The sequence below is a fragment of the Fragaria vesca genome, linkage group LG2, assembly GCF_000184155.1.
Source record: "Fragaria vesca subsp. vesca linkage group LG2, FraVesHawaii_1.0, whole genome shotgun sequence".
Lineage (NCBI taxonomy): Eukaryota > Viridiplantae > Streptophyta > Magnoliopsida > Rosales > Rosaceae > Fragaria > Fragaria vesca.
This window is the reverse complement of record NC_020492.1, coordinates 19,243,476-19,263,383: the sequence shown is the minus strand read 5'-3', so window position 1 is coordinate 19,263,383 and position 19,908 is coordinate 19,243,476. Positions and strand designations below refer to the sequence as shown.

Below are 19,908 nucleotides of genomic sequence, written 5' to 3'. Positions count from 1 at the left end.
GCACGCATAAAGAAGGTGAAAGAAGATGAACTAATATGTATGGAGAAATGCATGGTAATTTTGGTTCTTGGTGGGAGCTATATTCTTACACATTTGCAGGCTTTTAATAAGAACTATCTATGGTTAATCCTCATAGTTCCCCTCTTGTACATCAATGTTTCTCACAGGTCCTTTGAACCATTTTCTTGCATCCAAAACCCACCAAAGCATTATCAGTGTCAAAACAACACTGAGAGCAATTGGTGCATAATTGAAAGTTTTCCATGTACGAGGATAGAAAGTTGGCAATAAGAAGGTAGAACATGCATAGCATATCCACACAAAGGCCACAAAGCAAACTGGCCTGCTTGCTCTGCCCAAATAGAAGGGTCCTGCTCTAAATTTCTCTTCAGCGATCACCAGCCTAGCAAAAATAGGAACTGCATAACTACCGACCCACCCAATTGTACTAACTGAAATGATGGCTGTGAATACCAAGTCAAGTTTTAAGATGGGTAATCCTAGCAGGATACCGATGGCTGCGCAGAGCCACACTGCATTTGTTGGCACCTTGCTTCTAGGGTGCACCTTCCTCCAAATTGGTGAAAAGGGGATGCCATTATCCCTTGATAGAGCATAAACCTAGGAGCACAAAATATATACAGAAGTTAGAGTAATGCTACAATTCTAAGTGATGTGACAATGCCTCAGTTGTAGTTAGCTTGGAAAATCTTAGACATTGAACTCAAACAAGTAACTGGCATTTTCACGACAACTTGGAGCTATATAAGATTGAGTTTTGGTGTTTCTTACTACTCGGGCAGCGGTGGTGATAACTGACAACCCACAAAAGAAGTAGGAACCCCAGATGATACATAGGAAAGCCACAGCTCCCTTTGAATTATGAAACCTCCCATAGAATGCTTCATATATTATCTGTGCTGGTACAAGTGCTCCAGCAGTCTCATTGTCTACATTGTACAAATAGTCCACATCCTGCACTAATATTCGACTTTAATCTAACTAACCAGTTCCTTTAGCTTGATCAGGAAACAAATCAATATTTCAAGAGCATACCTGGATGCTGAACGTGAGAGCTATATAATAAGCCCAACCAAGCACCGATATAATCCCAAGACTAGATAGAATGGCTATAGGACCAGTTCTATCTGCGCCTTTTGTCTCCTCAGTAAGATGAGCTGCAGCATCATAACCATATAGAGAGTAGATACTCAGAAGGATTGATAAAATCACTGAATAAGGTATGCTAGATATCCCAGTTGACTCAGGAGAAGTCTCAAAATGAGTGAATACATAAGAATCTGATTGTGTTGTCTTTGCCACCAGAGGAAGCATTATAATCACAAGCAAACCCCCAATTACCTGCATTGTACATTTGTACTTGATTCAGAGGTCAGTAAACTTTAATAGCAAGAAATGTAGCAAGAAAACATAAGATTTGAAGAGAGCTAGCATATGTACCTGCCACCATATGGAAATTATGTTGAGATATGCTATCACTTGCAGGGCAAATGTGTTTAGTACTGCCCATATGATAATTAGACCCACATACATGCACAAAAAAACTTCTTTTGGTGCAAAATAGCCTCCACCTTTGTTTGTTCCTGTGGCTATAAGAATGATCATCTGCAATGCTTGTGATGCAGAATACGCCTAAAAGGGAAGAAACAAAAACCAGACAAAAAATTCATAAAATTAGTATCATTCCTTTCAGTACTGCATTGATTCGATCAAGATAGAAATGGTTTCAGTACCTGAGCACCTATTGCAGATATCACGCCAATGGTCTCAAGCCAAGCACAGCACCACGAAGCAAACGGCCCCCACCTCGGCGCTGCCAAATGTGCAGCCCAAAAGTAGAGAGAGCCGGTGGTCTGTGGTGATGAACAACCAAATCATAATATTCAGGAATTTGTCTAGGGTACATTAATGTACGTACTCATACAAAATAGACTAATTTGATATAGATGGACTAACTCGGCCAGATCCGGACCTAGCAGTGTATGACTCTATGGAGCTGATCTACTAATGCATATATCTGGTTAACCATCTATGACTATCAATACATTAATGTACAGAAGAACATTCCAATATTTTTTGCAGATGAGAATTAACTAGCTACTTAAATAGCAAGAAAACTATGTAAATTAACATGGTAGTAGTCCATACTGGGAAAGAAGAGCAAATCTCAGCCATGGCGATTGCAACAAACCATGTGAAGAATGTGACAGCTACCCAACCCCATATTAAGGTTGCAGGACCTGCGTAGCGCAAGCTTTGGCCGTAGAGAGGTGTACCAGCAAATACTGATACGCATGAAAAGGTTATTGCCAGAGTCTTGAACAGAGTCTGTATATACAAGAAGAAACAGTTAGACTCTAGCTAGCGTTTCAAACCAAATTCAATCAAAATTAAGGATGAACAATGAGACCATTTCCCTCCTCAGTTCTTGCTTATAACCAAGCTCATTCAGACGCTTTTCTCCAGAATCCATCTTGCAGTACAGAGCTAAATTTCGGTGGAAAGAATGTATGTGTATCAAATTCTAGAGTTGAATAGTTGGAGTATGATGAAGGCTTGTGGTTCTGAATCATGTGATATAGTGTGTTGAATCTCCAACTTAATAAGAGGACTGCAACATCGTTTACTGGAATATTGGAATCTAATCAATAATCATAATCAACAAGTGGAAGACAAGGACTCTCTTTCTGTGGTGCATGTGCTCTAGTAGTTCGTTATGCATTCATGCATACAATAAGATTTTCATCATCTTCTAATTAAAAGTTTACAGAATTAATTAAAGGTTGACTAAAGCATTTATGTCAAAAACGTAACATGGTAGCAACATGAGTTGATAACCCTAGCTATATTAGATATGTGTGTGAATTTTCTCTGTATTTCCGTGAAAAGAGGCCTATGTTTCTTTGTATGCACTTGAGTTTTGGAGCAGATCAACTGAGTTTACGTTTCATTGACAATAAGAACATGCTGCATAAGACAAAATTACCGGTATTACTGGAGTATTATTAATTTTAACAGTCTATTTCAGCTTGAAATCTGCACACACACACAGAAAAGTCAGACGTAGTTTTTCTATTAGAATCTGAATCAACCGAAGAAGTTCAAACTTTGTAGCTGCTTTCGCTTATTCTGCATTCATTACTTGGACTGAAGCAAGTAAAAACAAGAACGAATTGATGCTAGGCCTTGTCATGACTCATGAGTGATGTAAGAAGCAAATAAGTCTTGGACTCGATGTTATTGTACTGCAAAGTGTAAACTGTAGTGCTAAATGTTGACCATATTTTCTGCTTGATTTGGTCATATCAATATTGAAGCCAAAAATATTATCTAAAGGCAAACATGATGGGTAGTAGCACTACTGCAGCTCACCACTAGGAGCTTTCGTCGTCAACTTTCTCATTCCAGATTCAAAGAAGTCATTCGTTGATTCGGGTTTCATGTTCAAGACTAATTCAAAACAACCAGTCTTATGTTCCGACCATCCAATCTATTTAGAAAGATATGACATATATTAGTTTCTTTCTTTGAACTACTATATAACACAATACTGATAGAAGTTTTCAGAGGAGGATACCAGAATGACTCAACATGTTATGGAAATGGATTCCGGAGAAAAGCGTCTCAATGAACTTGGTTACAAGCAAGAACTCAGAAGGGAAATGGTAATCTCTTGCTTAGTTTACCTCAGTTTGGATTTCTAATTGTCAAGACTTATGTTTTTGAATTGTTTTCACAATGGATTCTCTCTGCAGACGTTGTTCAAGACACTTGCAATAACATTTTCATGCATGTCAGTGTTCACTGGTACACCTCTCTATGGACAAAGCTTGCATTATGCAGGTCCTGCAACTTTAATATGGGGATGGTTAGTTGTCACCTTCTTCACATGGTTTGTCGGAATCGCCATGGCTGAAATTTGTTCTTCTTTCCCGGTATTTGTTGCCTCTATGCTATTCTTAGTCGGAATTTTGTACTGCGAGAATAATTTAGCTTTGAGCCTTTGACAGTCTAAATATAAATGTCTTACATATTATGTGAACTTTTAAGATCTCCACTGATGTGACAGTATTTCATTTGTTCGTAGTTTTCATGAATAAGAAAGAAAAACTTATTTTTGTTGAAAAAAGAGCTCCTTGGTAGTATTAGTATTATTCAAGTTTTTTGGGCTTTCAGCAATTTCTGAGATGACTTGGTTGCTCTAAACATTGAACAGACTACAGGTTCTCTTTATTTCTGGGCTGCCCATTTGGCCGGACCAAGGTGGGGCCCATTTGCTTCATGGTGCTGTGCTTGGCTTGAGATCATTGGTCTGACTACTGCCATAGGTGCTCAGGTAATTTTCAGACAAATGAACTGATGAATATGATATCAGAATTAAGATTCAGGAATATGATTATTCTGTTATATGTTGTTTTTCTCCTTTAGGCCTATTCAGCAACACAAGCATTTCAGATGTTCATTCTTATAGCCACTGGGACAAACAAGGGTGGAGGCTATTTTGCTTCAAGGAGTGTATTTGTGTGCATGTATATGGGCATAACCCTCATTTGGGCAGTATTAAACACTTTTGCTCTGCAATTCATAGCATTGCTCAACATAATCTCCATATTGTGGCAGGTGTGTTCTTGAACTTCCGATTTCTTGCTAGTTTCACTTGCTAGTTACTGAGTTACACATTGTTTTTGGCACATCATTGAACCTTCCTTGGTCTTAAACGGAAATTTCAATCTATTAAGTTTGATAGTACTGATCCCTAGCTCCCTACATACAGGTGATTGGTGGTTTGCTTGTGATTATAATGCTACCTCTGGTGGCACAGTCCACACAAACAGCTTCTTCTGTCTTTACACATTTTGAAACATCTCCTGAGTCGACTGGGATATCCAGTGTACCTTATGCAGTGGTTTTATCAGTGCTTCTGAGCAATTACTGTCTGTATGGGTATGATGCTGCAGCTCATCTTACTGAAGAGACAAAAGGTGCAGATAAAACTGGACCTATAGCTATTCTCTCCAGTATTGGGATAATATCAGTGTTTGGTTGGGCTTATTACTTAGCTCTCACTTTCAGCATCCAGGTAATGATCCAGAGAAAGGTAAAGCTAAAGGCGCGACTTAGATCCTTATTATACCATAATTCTTGATGCAGGATCTGGACTATTTATACAGTGCAGACAATGAGACTGCTGGAGTACTTGTACCAGCACAGATAATATATGATGCATTTCATGGAAGGTATCATAATTCCACTGGAGCTGTGATTTTCCTGTTTATTATCTGGGGTTCCTTCTTCTTCTGTGGGCTGTCTGTCACCACTACTGCTGCCCGAGTAGTAAGACAAACCGAATCTCTAAATCCTAAAGCATTCTTCTCTTTTGTGAATCTAAAAGTTGACTGATAGTCTGATGTGTTCTATCCCTAGGTTTATGCTGTATCAAGGGATAGATGTCTGCCCTTTTCATCAGTGTGGAGAAAAGTAAACCCGAAGAACAAGGTTCCAACAAATGCCGTGTGGCTCTGCGCCGCCATCACTATGCTTCTTGGATTACCCATCTTGAAAATGGACGTAGTATTCATAGCCATCCTGTCAGTTAGCACCATTGGCTGGGTGGGAGGTTATGCTGTACCAATCTTTGCTAGGCTGGTGATGGCTGAAGAGGACTTCAAACCAGGACCCTTCTATTTGGGTAGAGCAAGAAGGCCAGTTTGTTTGGTGGCTTTCCTCTGGATATGTTATACCTGTTCAGTCTTCCTATTGCCAACTTCTTACCCCATCAGATGGAAAACTTTCAACTATGCACCAGTTGCCCTCGGTGTTGTTTTGACACTGGTGATGCTCTGGTGGGCTGTGGATGCAAGGAATTGGTACAAAGGACCTGTAAGAAACATTGATGTACAAAATGGAAACAACCAGAATCCCCAGATACACCACTAACTAGGAAAGAAGCTATACTCATGTAAACCTGATTTCTGGGTCACGTTCCAAATTTTACGATACTGATCAATCCAAAAGAAACATGATCTCTTTCCCTTCAGGTTAAGCAGAGTACATGAGAAAGTTTATACCAAAACAGTCTGAAGATGATTGCTATATCAAAATGGCTTGAATGCCTATTGATAGTAACGCTCTATTTACTAGTACACAAAATCGCGTATAGTCATTTACTTTCTGGCACACAATTGAGTGATCTTCACATGAAACATTGTTTGTAAATCAAATATGTACAGCAACGGTAAAGGCATGAGAACGATGGGAATGGGTGGACTTCAATAGTTACAGATGACACCCACTTGTAATGAGAGTTGGAAGTGTTTTCCATACAATGCAAAGTTCATACCGTTTGCTCCATTCCAATCAAGGTGTTATTGCAGTTCCAATTCCAATGTTCATCAGCAAACACATGCCTTCATCAGTGAAACGATGCAGTTGTTGGGTCCAATCCTGGAAGGCATATCATCATCAGCAATTGGTCTTAATATCCACCAAAAAACAGTTCTTCATAAAACAATGTGTGAACTATTTATACATATATTTGATAGCAAGTGAAACATAAATATCGATCTACCTATTGAAAAGGTTATATGTTCAATACTCTTCATATAATGAAGCTGAGGGATGAAGAGCACCACACTTCATACTAGGCAAGATCAGTTCAGTTGACATACTGGCGCACATAGATGCAAACCACGGTTCCCTCAAGCAACCATCCAAACAATCAGCACGATTCAACCATAGTATAAATTCTGTGTGGCTCCATAGCTGTTGAAATATTAAAAGAAAAAGTTAACTACGGCAGCCATGGTATAGATTTTTGCTGGAGTCATAAGAATAGATAGTGAAGTGCAGGCAAGAGAAATGCAAATCAGAGTACTTACATTCAAACGAGTGAATAAATACTACTTTATGATACAAAAATTTCTTGAGACTCCATTGGGGAGGACCAATATTTCAGAAGTGACTCTACAGTTAACCTTCGCGTTGCACTAAGCATAGATATGAAAAATCGACAACCATCAATTTTGTATTCTTCAAGAGGATTCCTGTGCCCAAAACTCCTTACATTCACCTGCCAGATATTTCATATAAGTGTTTACCTATAAACGACGTAAATGAAACTTAAATGAACCAAAGATAAAAGAATACCGCTGAGCTTAGCCTGTTCATGTTCACAAGGTGATCCCTCCAGAAACAGTCAAGGGTTTTGACAATAACTGCTCTCTGTTTCAAAAAAAGAAATATACTTCAAGATTTTTTATTTTTTATTTTTTTATTTTAATGAAAACTAGTATACAGCCTTATAGCTGACATGAAGATATATTCTTACTTCAACTTCCTTCACATAGGTATCATCATAACCAGAGTCTTGAACAACATCCAGATATGAAGCAATCAGATAGTCTCCAAGGTACTTGCGGAGGAGGTTAGTAGTAGCATGGTACCTTCCATTCCTGCATTAGAGGATCACAAAACTCATAAGCTTGCAAGAAGAAAAAGATTGAAAGAAAGAAATAAAAAACATAATTGAACAGAAAAACAGAGCGCGGGTGAGGGTATAGGCACAAGCACTACAGTTTACTCACTTGGTCAAATCGTCCGAGCATATAGCAAGCCAACGTTTCAATGAAGAGTTCTTCTTGCGGATACCTCTGAAGGCATTTGGAGGTCTTGGCAAGTTTGGAAGGTGAATGTCATCAATTTCTTTATAGTTCAGTTCAGGTGACTGTGCCAGAGATTTTAACAAAGCTTCCTCAGTAATTTCTGCAAATGAATCTGGAAAAGTTCTTCCATGAGAATTTATGTTAAACAAACAAAGAAATGCAAAAAAAAATAAAAAAAATAAAAAAAAATGTATCAGCTCACCATCCAATAGTTTCCCGGCAATTTCCACATACTCCGTTAAAAGCTTATTCAAACTCCAGTTCCTTGGATGCTATTAAGCAGTAGGGATTAGTAATATAAATTAGTGGACTCGATCATACAAAAGTTCCCACCATAAAAGAAAAGTAGACTCATGATATATGAAATCTCAAAATACCTTGAGGGCATCAACATTTTTAAAGACAATTTCATCTGCCACTGCTTGCATGTACCTATCATCAAGTTTCATCAAGTCAAATTATAATAAAGGTGTGCAAGAATTTAATAGATACAAAATGTATATCAAGCAGGCGAGTTTAGTTAAAGCAAAGAAAATGATTTTTCTCCAAAGTTACTCTATGTCTATAGCATTGCATTATATCTTGGAACTTTGTCAATGTAACACAGGTCTACTACTGATTATGAAGTATGTATGACCACTAAAACATGCACCTTCAATACTTTTTTAAAGAGATGCCTTGAATGTTAGATGAAAGTAGAGCAATATATTGCTATCACAATTGGTTGATGTATTAGGATGAGCAGCAAGCACCGAGATCTAGATACTTACTGGAATACGAGCTGGGCACAACTTTCATTATCACCGGTTAAAATAGACTGCCTAAGTTCATACACATGCTTTCTCTGCACCTGGAAAAAGAAACAGAACAACTTAATGACCAAGAAAGAAAGACTCATAAAGATTAACCCTGTTGATCCAATTTGTAGATTCTTTTCATTTTCTCTCAATTTATGCACGTATTAGCATACAATATGCCTTATTTATAGATTTCCAATTAACATCGATCTCCCTGAATTAGTAGTTATTCACTTAGTCAACATAACTGATGGTCTTTCCTTAATCACAAAGTTTATACTGCTGTCCAATAAAGAAACTTCAAACCCAAAGAGCTGAGATTATTAATTGGTTCTTCAAATAAGGCCATTATATCTACTCATACCTCTAATACTTCATCAAACTCAACCAGGCTCTTTCTTATTCCAAAAAAGTACTTTTCTGCATTAATTTGCAGGGACAGGAGCTGCAATGGTACAAATTGGTTAAAAAAAAGAGAGTGTGAAGTAATTCATCATTGGCAAGCCATAGAAAATTACCTGTCTCACAATGGCATCACCTTCAATTGGTACATCCTCATCATCAGTAATTTTTGAAATAAGTCTCACAGCCCACTCAGTATCAAAATTGAACTTTTGAAACATCTCATCCTGCAAGCTGTAACATCAAATGCACACATAGTACGGTGTGGCACCTTGCTTAAACTTCATCAAGGGCATCAGTGATAAGCTACAGTCTTAAAAATAGAACTAGCCCTCACATTTGAGAAGCACTAGTTTTCTTAGTCAAAACTCCACCAGTCACTGTGACAGTTTGGTTTTGGTAAAGATATCCTAATGTAAAGGAAGGTTCAGTCAACAAAACAGATATGTCCCGACTAAGCCACATTTTTCTTCTTACTTATTTTCAGTAAGCATTAATAGACTAAAGATGCTTTCCGTGCACTGATCAAACTTTCGTGTGAGCATATATATGCATGTCTGTATCTGGAGGGTTGACTTACCTCACCATAAATCGAGTTGACCCTGGGTCACCTTGCCTTCCTGCTCTGCCACGAAGCTGTAACAGTACATGACCATTTTCATAAAAGTCAGATCTAATATGGAGCAAGACAAAAAAAAAAAACATAATTTACTGTATAAATGTAATCCTCCAGGCTAAAGTTATCGATTGTATGCATGGAACATTTATCTTTAGCTAAGGAAAGAACAAGAAATCACAAAACTTGATTACAAAATTTTTTAAGGAAAGAGAGGAGAACTCTCGGCAACTCCAAAGCTGAAATTGGATGGTCGCATATCAAATCTAAATTCACCCCAAAGCTGATAAAAGTAACTGCTACATGTATACAATAAAATTGAAAAATGAATGCAAAAATAATTCACCTGGTTATCTATTCTACGAGACTCGTGCAAAGATGTTCCAATCACGTGAAGGCCCCCAAGTCTTTTCACTTCAGACCCTTCTTTGAAACAGTGTACCTCGCAATCCTTTAAAACTGAAAGATAAGCAAGTGCTATTGTAGGGCCGAGAGGGTACATCTCAGACTGTTCATCAACAAGCTTCTCTAGCTCTTTCATATCTTTTGATTGACTCATTTCCACAGACTCTGATATCATGGCTTTTGCCTCCTTATATGTCCAGCTCTTCCCCTCATTTTTGCCAACATATTTAGCTGCGCAATTCAAAATGCAAATGTACCTTACTATAATGCAATCACAATATCTAGTTTAAGCGGATAATATTTATTAGTAAAAGAATAGCCACAAACCCATTAATGCCGTCTTAGCCAGCAAAGCTATTGATGATGGACCGACCTTTATCTTTGACAATACCTAAAACAAATGATTGATCAGAAAAAAGACGATTTTGGTCTGCAACTTACAGCAAGTAGAATTAATCAATCACCTTTTGTGAAATTGCCTCTCCATCTATGTCAATGTCAGGAGCTTCTCGTGTCAGGGATGAAATCAAACTGTCTTCTATAATCTCTTTCGCAAGCATCTTCAATCATTAAAGGAAAACCATTAAATTCATGATATTCCTTTTTGAGTTTTTGGTTCTTACTTTATCCACACAGGCTGTAGACAAGGATCCTTTCAAGGATGCGCATGCATGACACCAGTATGTGTTCCATATTTCATAGATGAGTGTGATGATGTTTTTTTCTTTCTAAAATGCACTTTGAATAAATTAACAATGAATATGACCACCTACTTTAGGATTCCCTCCCAGTATTATGTCAGTGCCTCTGCCAGCCATATTGGTAGAAAGAGTAATGGCATGCTTCCGTCCAGCTTGAGCAACAATTTCAGCTTCCTTTGCAGCATACTGATGAGAGAAGTAATTAAAGTTAACTCTAACGAAATGTAATTATAATAATAACCTGACAAAACTAAGGAAAGTTGAGTTAAATATCAATAAACCTTGGGTCGTGCATTTAGAACATTGTGTGGGATGTTATGTTCCCGCAGCAGATCAGACAGGTGTTCAGAATGCTCAACACTGCATTACGAAGATGAGAGATCATAACTAATCTGCTGACCTTGCAAATTCAAAACATGAAAATGACCAATATACTTATTGAAAGAAATTGAACTGTGACTCTGCATGTTATAATAGGTATCAAAATGCTTTCCTGGACATCAAATACAAAACATATATGCTTCCGTAATTCATTAGAGTTTATGCTTTCTGAAACATAAGAATGATATAACATGACAGCAGATTATCTTCAAATCACATAAAACCAAATGGAAGAATTCCAACAATTTTGTAGTTACCTAGTGGTGCCAACCAAAACAGGTCGCCCCTGCCTGAACATGTATTCCACTTCTTGACGAACATATTCCCATTTCCCCTGAGCAGTCTAAAGATCCCAAACTTTATGTCAAGTTAAATGAAAATACTTTCAGTGAAGGTATGGAAATCAGACAAACTATCCTACCGCGAAAGCTTGAACAGGTAAATCATTACGAATGTTTGGCAAATTTGTTGGCACTTCAATAACTGGTGTTTGGAACATTTTCAAGAACTCCTTCTCCTGAAATTGTTAAATGGAAACTTTACATACACATCATACATATAAGTTACCAAAACATTTCCTCACAAATATAGTGCACATATATACATACTTCAGTTTTTGCAGTCCCAGTCATCCCTGATAGCTTTGGGTAGAGCTTGAAAAGAGATTGATATGTGATTTGTGCGATAACTACTGAATCCGCCTAACAAGAATACTGAAATTACAACTCTGAACCAGGATGGTATAGTATCAAAAAAAAAAAACTCAGGCACCAACTGTCAAACTTTAAGACATACCTGAATCTTCAAACCTTCTTTACCCTCCACAGCTTGATGAATACCCTCAGACCACCTTCTCTTATCTTCGACTCTGCCAGTGAGCTGCAAATATATTAAGACTTTCGTTTTTCTAATTTAATGACACTTAATCTGTGCTTGACCAAAAACTGCTTACTAATGAAACAACGATATTTTAGTCCGAGAAAAGCTTATGATTCATAAGAATGGCATTATGTATAACTCATAGTTCTAAAATTGTCAAAAGAATTAGTTAAGGTACCTATATGCATTATATACTTTTTTCTTTTATGCTATAATACTTTCTAAAAATCTTAACTATACCTCATTGATTATGAGAGCCTTCCCATTTCTGACAATATATTGCACATCCTTCCGATAGAACTCTTTAGCTTTCAGCGCATTCATGACAAATCTACAGATTTCCAGTGTTAAAGCTAAATAAAAGGGTAAAAATGAAAACTCATGACCATATATACAATGGCTAGATATTAGAGTCGTTTTAGTCCTCGATATTCCTCTTTACCTGGCCCAGGGATCATTTTCATCCCATAAGTCATTTGTTTCAAGAGCCATCTCAGCAAGAGCTATTCCTTCTTCAGTCAACTCAACTGCGTAATCTTTAAGTTCCACTGTGTAATGCTGTGAAGACCATTGTGAACCATAAATAATCAGTCTTACGAACATAATAATTTAGAAAAAAAAATTAAAAAAAATACATTGATGATGAAAAGGTCAACGAATAGTAACATCAAGTCATAGTTCATCTGAAAATAAAATGAATGAGAATGGACTTACAATTCCTCGCACAAGCAACTCAGCCACTTTAGCAGCAACAGGATAGCGTGCTGCATCTTTACTAGCCTGAGATAGAGAAAAGTATCCAACGAACCAATGATCTCTTTCTTAACATGAAATTTAATAACTAAACTTATGCACTCAAATGGTAAAATGAAATGCAAATAAATTCGAAAGAGTAACCTCGCCACTAATTAGCAATGGATTTCTTCCTTCATCGATAAGAACTGAGTCAACTTCATCAACTATTGCAAAATGAAATGGCTTTGGCCTGATTGACACAGGAAACAGCTAATTATTCCAAAATATATAAATAAATGAACAAACTAAATAGATATATAAAAAAACATGAACTGAACCCGTAATTATTTGATACTTACGATCTCATAACAACTTCTCCACTGTTTCCGGCAAGATTGTCTCGTAGATAGTCAAAACCAAGTTCCTGATAATTTCATTATGAAGGAATATCAGAACGAAAAAAAAGAATTATTCTTTTTCTTTGGAGAGAGTGCACTAAATATTAATCAGCATCCCCAAGATGTTGTTTCCCAAGAAAAAAGAGGTTTGCATGCGACCACCACAAAACCTTAAGCAAGACTATAAACAAGCACTAAAAAGGACTTACTGAATTATTGGTGTATGTTATGTCACATCTATAGTTGGATCTCCTCTTGTCAGATGTCATCCCTCTCTATGTTGCAAATAGGAATGGATCTCAGTAAAACATATATCAACAAATTGCAGAGTATACACACTGACTCTCAACTATAATGACAGTCATAATAGTTAGCTTGTAAAATGTAACAGTCAATTTTAAAGTAACGATGCTATGTGCCTACGGCCACGAAATTAGGAACCATTTCCTTTGGAGTACACCCCTCAAAACATATAAACAAACAGGATATTACCTGAATAAGACCCACGGAAAGACCTAAGAAGCGATGAACACGACCCATCCACTCAGCATCTCTTTGAGCAAGGTAATCATTTACGGTTACCACTGTATCAAGAGAAAGGCATAAATAAATTGATAGTTTCCAACATTAAAACCCAAAAAATAGTGATCTGCTTAAGCTTGCAACATCTAGCATTTTGGACAAGTACATGTGTGTAAACAATTTGTACATCCCAGAAACTTCATACCATGAACACCTTCGCCAGTCAGCGCGTTAAGATAAGCAGCTAAAGTGGAAACCAACGTCTTCCCCTCTCCCGTCTTCATTTCGGCAATGGAGCCATCATGAAGCACCGCCCCGCCAATAATCTGGTATCACCACCGTATACAAACACAAAAGTCAGAAAACCAAGTCAATTAACACACATAAAAGTTTCACATGCAGATAAACACATGTTTATCCAAAAACGTGACGACCGCCAGCACAACAAGTGCAAGAGAGAAAAGGATACCTGAACATCAAAATGCCGCATACCAAGCTTCCGTTTCGCAGCTTCACGAACAACAGCAAAAGCCTCTACAAAAACTAACTACTCAGCACAATCTTCTAACAAGCGAAATTCTAGTGAGAAAGCAAAATGCTAACCTGCTTGGATATCGGCAAGCGTCTCTCCCTGTCGCAATCGCCGCCGGAACTCGGCAGTTTTAGCAGTAAGCTACACAGCAAATCAAACAAACACAATTACATCATTCAAAATCAGCAAAACAATCAGTTACAGAAATAAGCAAGAAGCAAGGTCAATTTCAGACCTGGTCATCAGTGAGGCGCTGCAGCTGAGGCTCAAAGGAGTTGACAGAGCTGACAAGGCGGTAATAGTCATGGACAACCCAGCTGTTGAGGCTAGTGACGTCGTTCCATGTCTTGCCAAGCCGGCCGAGATTTTCCTGAAACGAATAGAGAGAGAGGCGAGTGAGGCATATCGTCGAACAGGTGGTGGGCAGTGGAGTGAGGGTAAAAAAGGGAACTTACCTTGAGGGAGGCCGAAGAGAGAGTGAGACGGCGGCGTGGAGGGGGAGAGGAGGCGGGGAAGGAAGAGAAGGAGGTGGGGAAGGCGAAGGTGGCGCGTGGAGGAAGTGGTTTGAGGGAGAGGAAAGTGGGGATTTGGAGGGAAGTAGAAGCCATGGCGGGAAGTGACTGTGTTGGCTACTAAAGATCAAGACTTCTAAGTACGAAAAGAATCCAGCTTTAGGAAAAAAAAAAAAAAAAAAAAAAAAAAAAAAGTAAAAAGTAAAAAGAATNTTAAAAAAAGTGGCCCATACAGGTCTCGAACCTGTGACCTTCGCGTTATTAGCACGACGCTCTAACCAGCTGAGCTAATAGGCCATTTGTTCTTTTAACCTCGGTTGTTTTATTTCACATCTCCGAGAAAAAAAAAAGGGAGAAGAAGTAGCTTTCCCTCATTCCAGACCTAATGATCTCATATTAACTTTCGACATTTTGGATTACAAGTCGTACAGATACTATGGAAATTGGAAAAGTCCAGTGCAATCATAAGCTTTTGGAGCTCATACCCTCCCGATCACTCGGCTTTCATCTCTTCAAAACCAACAAAAGTCTGAGCCTTTGAGAACCTCTTGTGAAAAATTAGCTAGCGTGATATGAGAGAAGAGCCAAAACTGCACATTAAGGTATTTCTATACAGGCATGCCATTTCCTTCGGGCTAAATGCACTGTGTAGTGACTTTTATATTGGTTAAATGTACATTGATCATGATATGATTTGTATTTGCATAAACATTTTACATTTGAAGAATATCTGATGTATATTGTGTATTTGCCAAACTGCTAAGCTGCTGCGGCAACCAAACTGTAGCATAGTGCAGTCCATAGCACTCCACCAGTGGGATTCAAACTTCAAACTTAGCCATATCAGCCCTCCCACCTTAACTATCTACTGGCCATGCCCGCCTCTGAGTTCAATCCAGAGCGACATATCCAGCATAATAATAGCATACCTAATTGGTGGTCATTTACCATAGTAAAACACCTGTTGTAAACAAATCAAGGTAATCAGAAACTTAATCATGTAACAAACTGGTTATTTATGCAAACCATCTAAAAGCTTGCCAACAGTAAAGTTAAAGAGTCAATATAGAAAGGAAGGTCTACAGGGTCTCTATAAATCTGTATGAGAGAAGAGTGATAGAAAATGGCTAATTATGAAGATTGTGGATGTGTACGAGGAAAATCAATAGCTTCCTTTCAGATAAATGCAATAATTATCATGCTCCTAAAAAAAAAAAAAAACCATATTGTGTATATCATCACAGATGGGGAAAAAAGACATACCGTGATATTCCTATTAGCATATCCAACGAAAAGCTTTCCTTGCCAGCATAACAAAGTTGTAATGACAGAATCACAAGGGATGGATCCAATAGGTCTGAAATCTGTTTGAAATTCATCACCAGACCATTCCTGTGACATGAAACGAATTTGTATGAGATCATAAATGTCAACGTGTGATGATAGCAAGCTCCTAACTTCCTCTCCTCAAGAGACCGAGAACAGATATAAAACCATATTTTACCTGGACATTGACAGTTTTATCCAACCCTCCTGTGAAAAGCCATTTTCCAGCCAGGCCAGTAGCAAAAACTGCACCATTGTGCAATTTAATGGATTTCATGAACACATCATTTCTCCAGACCTGAAGAAAGACAAACAAGAGTTTATTTACAAGAAAAGTTAATCTAAATTAAAGATGGTGATTATGAGATGAAAAAGAAGAAGCAGTAGCACCAAACTCATATTATCTTTCCACTTGACAAGCACACCATCTATTAAGTCCTCTCTGATATGAATTACCATCTATGTAAATCTCATTTTCTTACAAGCCATGCAACTCAACCATAAATCTACAGTTGATCTATTATTTGGTTTTTATCTTTTTCCCGGTGATCTATTCTACAAGGCCCACTTGATAATGTAGATGCTATGGCAATCAAAACAATGGGAAAATAAATAATCCTATGACTTTGATATGCCCAATTTAGTTCTCACGACTTAAATCTTAGGTATCTATCAGAAGACTGACTAGAGAGTCGATCTCCATGAACATAAGATGTTCTGATCTAGATCAAGTAAGGATTAGGAAAATTCACCTTTAGAAATCCATTTTCATGGGTTGCAATGAGCACATGTCTGTCAGCAGCAAGAGATAGGACAGAAGCCACAGTTCCAGATGTGTCTTCCCCTAGTACTGCCAAAGGACTGTGATCGCTGAGACTCCATAATCGGATGGTTCCATCCCAACTGCCGCTATAAAGAACACTATCACAAACTTGAAGGGTTGAAACTACTGATTTATGACCAGACATGGTGCATGATATGGTGCCATCCTGAAATTTTATGAAAGCACAGAAGATTCCCACTGAGATCCGAAATGACGCATATAAGTAAGACAATAACACAGAATACAATAGATGCAAACCCCTCACCGGCAAAGACCATGCTTTAACTGTTCTATCTCCACTGCCAGTATAGATATATCCATTTCGAAAGGCCAAGGCATGAATACCACTAAAGCGCCAATCTTTCTGCTCATACAGTATCTTTAATGGTTCTTGCCCAAGAGGGGAACATGTGCCCCAGACAAATATGCCGCCTCCACTGTCACCACTTATGCACAAGGGTTTCTCTTCATCTACATAAATTAGAGCCTTAATGGTATGCTCATGGCCTTTAAATGTATGTACATGACAGAAGTCCTGCATGGAATTTGCGAGCACAGAACGTAATGAAAGGGTAAGATAAGAGACTACAACTCTAAACAAACAAATAAGACGAAAAGTTTAAATGCCAAAAGTCACCTAAATGAACTATAACATGTTCATATTATACTCTAAGGAGGCCAGCCTCAAAGTGTTGTGTGACTATCCACAAATTTGCAAGCATACAAGCACCATAATCAACAGTGCCCACCTCATCAAATCATTTAAATACCAAGCATTCACCAGGGAGATTCACAGAGACATACTGCATATGTGTTATGGCATCACAAGAAATTATTTGGTAGATGTTGCATTAATACCATGCTGACTACTCATGATTAGCAACTCGGAGGAGCTAAATCAGGAATTTTAAAAAGATAACTCCCGTGATACGAAAAATTAAGACAAAGCTTCAAGACTTACATCCATTTAATACCTGCAAAGACCACACATGGATGGTTTTGTCAAATGAGGAGCTAAATAGAAACTCTCCTGCAGCAAGAAGCAGAAAGTGCACAAAAAAGCATTAGTACTGAAATATAAGCCAAACATGTGCAAACAGCATGACTGACTTCTAAGTTCAGATATTCTTCTCTTGGCGCAGCAAAATAAGTTGTGTAAAACTTGAAAGGGAAGCCGATTTTGGGGGACAGCTGGTTGTTTTTCAGGACAAATACTTGACACATCTTAGTATAAGTTATAAGATGTTGTAAGCTTGTTTAATTCAATATGATCATCTTAAGATGTTTTCTTAAAAGTTATAACTTATAACAAAAGAACAATAAAAAAATAACCCTATTTTTTTCGGTTTTTCTATGATTAATGTGGTGGATCAGTTAAACATTTTAGTGTCAAGGCATGCCTTCCGTAGTTCTTTAATGTATTAGCCGTGTCTGTAGTTCCTCTCTCATTGTCCTCCCTCCCTCCACAGCAACATAAACAGGGTTTAGCTAATACTATCAGACATGCAAACTTAAAGTACAATATAATTATACCTCCAACCGCTAAGGCGGTAATAGAGTCACGATGGCCCTGCAGAACTTTAGATTTGATCTTTCCCTCTGCAAGTCCATCAATAAAACCACTCTCAGACCTCTCCTCATCAATCTGATCAAGGTCTGCTCCTCCACCAACATCTTTTCCCTGCAACTCATGGTCATCCTGTGTTTCTGACATTTGCTTAGGTATCTTACAGAGCTCCCCCAGAATCAAGCAATAATTTGTGCTGTTCTCCTTAACTGGTCTCTCCAAACCGGCCATGATATCATATTGAGGTTTAATAATCAGTTCTCTGATGCAAATCATAACGTCAATCACTCGTGGACGACTTGCTGGATCATAATTCAAACATTTGCATAAAGTCTCCGTCAGTGATGCATATTCAGAACCCAACCTACTGTCCACCAAATCACCAACTCTTTCAATCCAACTTGCATAACTTGAATGATCACATATATGATCCATCTTTCCAATCTCGTCACTAAACTCTTTCCCAAGCAGCAAACTCAGCAAAACACAACCTAATGACCAAACATCCGAGCCACACCCTACCGGATACTTCAACCTCTCACATTCCACCGCAACGCCCTCTCTCTGCACCACCTCAAACAACACCTCCATGCTAACAAAATCTCCATCCTTCAACAGACTCCCAAACACCTCTCCCATTTCTTCACCACCAACACCTCTCCAAACCCTCCTCCCCATCACCACCACCTGCCTCAAATCCACAAAAACACCACCAAAATCATCAAAACCAAAACATGAAGCACCAAAACCACCACCAACAAGCCCCTCCAAATGCATCCCCATCACAGCCTCACACACCTCCATCCCAATCACACCAAAACCCTCCAACCCATCTCTCCCAAAACCACCCCCATTCCTCAAACCCCTCAACTTCTCCTCAACTCTCCCGTTCCCTCTCTCACACACCAAATACAAAAACCCCATCTTCCACATTCCCCCAAAACCCATAAACCCTCCCTACTCCTCCTACCACTGCCTCACACCACCTCTCATCAACAAACCCAATTCTCTTCTCTCCTCCTCTCTCATCCCACTCAAACACTTCAATACCCTCACCTTGTAGCTAAACTCAAACCCAGACTCACTCAAACCCGAACCCGAACCCGCCAAGGACCCGACTTTAACCAACCCCACAGCAGCACCACTCTCACAAAGCCGACCCCTTTCCTCCGTTTCGACCAAAACGGCGTCGTTTCCAAGAACCCGATCCTTCCACGTGCTGTAAAACTCGTCGGACCAAAGCCGGGGCAGGAAGTTAAACACTTTGTCATCGGCGGATTGCTGACGTGGCTTAGGGTTAGGGTTTTGCGGCGGAGAGAGGGAGAGAGAGAGTGAGAGGAGGTCGATGTTCTTGGGCAGCGCGGCGGCGCCGTTGGGTGGGTACTTGACGAGCTGAGTACACGCCGGGCAGCGAATCGTCTCCGGGTAGCGGTGGGGCAGCTTGGCAAGGCAGACCTCGCACGCCGAGTGGCCGCATCCCAGCACGCGCGGGATCGTCGACGTGCCGTCGTAGTTCTGCAGACACACTGGGCACTCCGGCAGCTCCATTTTTGTATCATAAAAAACGACGACGTCTGGTTTAAATATCTTCAGGTTTTGTTTTCTCTTTGGACGCTTTGTCCCCGGAGTT

At 38.9% G+C, this 19,908-nt stretch overlaps 3 protein-coding genes and 1 non-coding gene across 4 annotated transcripts; 1 reads left to right on the top strand and 3 right to left on the bottom strand.

Moving 5' to 3' along the window:
- Window positions 1–123: 123 nt before the first annotated feature.
- On the bottom strand, window positions 124–2,494 carry LOC101308053 (amino-acid permease BAT1 homolog). Its single transcript, XM_004292672.1, has 7 exons — window positions 2,432–2,494; window positions 2,170–2,349; window positions 1,755–1,874; window positions 1,462–1,653; window positions 1,057–1,362; window positions 793–975; window positions 124–621 (listed from the first exon to the last, which is right to left on the bottom strand). Exons 1-7 carry the CDS (start codon window positions 2,492–2,494, stop codon window positions 124–126), a joined length of 1,542 nt encoding a protein of 513 aa, XP_004292720.1.
- Window positions 2,495–3,550: 1,056 nt separating this feature from the next.
- Window positions 3,551–6,039, top strand: LOC101294817 (amino-acid permease BAT1 homolog). Its single transcript, XM_004290863.1, has 7 exons — window positions 3,551–3,686; window positions 3,777–3,956; window positions 4,238–4,357; window positions 4,450–4,641; window positions 4,796–5,101; window positions 5,173–5,355; window positions 5,446–6,039. Exons 1-7 carry the CDS (start codon window positions 3,603–3,605, stop codon window positions 5,956–5,958), a joined length of 1,578 nt encoding a protein of 525 aa, XP_004290911.1. The 5' UTR covers window positions 3,551–3,602; the 3' UTR covers window positions 5,959–6,039.
- A 332-nt stretch (window positions 6,040–6,371) lies between these two features.
- Window positions 6,372–19,826, bottom strand: LOC101307756 (protein translocase subunit SECA2, chloroplastic-like). Its single transcript, XM_004292671.1, is given in 40 exon segments — window positions 6,372–6,465; window positions 6,590–6,783; window positions 6,900–7,090; window positions 7,168–7,242; window positions 7,349–7,472; window positions 7,605–7,794; window positions 7,885–7,954; window positions 8,060–8,114; window positions 8,453–8,532; window positions 8,844–8,924; window positions 8,998–9,115; window positions 9,462–9,517; window positions 9,844–10,133; window positions 10,230–10,293; window positions 10,367–10,462; window positions 10,676–10,789; window positions 10,885–10,963; window positions 11,242–11,327; window positions 11,406–11,501; window positions 11,593–11,685; window positions 11,780–11,863; window positions 12,104–12,194; window positions 12,306–12,421; window positions 12,578–12,643; window positions 12,761–12,848; window positions 12,958–13,022; window positions 13,206–13,271; window positions 13,489–13,580; window positions 13,724–13,844; window positions 13,988–14,052; window positions 14,122–14,191; window positions 14,253–14,420; window positions 15,826–15,954; window positions 16,067–16,186; window positions 16,641–16,877; window positions 16,977–17,246; window positions 17,686–17,741; window positions 18,245–19,175; window positions 19,335–19,559; window positions 19,608–19,826. Coding segments are annotated over 38 exon segments (5,211 nt in total). The 3' UTR covers window positions 6,372–6,465; window positions 6,590–6,783; window positions 6,900–6,925.
- Window positions 14,786–14,859, bottom strand: TRNAI-AAU. Its single transcript has one exon. It is a non-coding gene; the product is annotated as a tRNA-Ile (tRNA).
- Window positions 19,827–19,908: the final 82 nt, after the last annotated feature.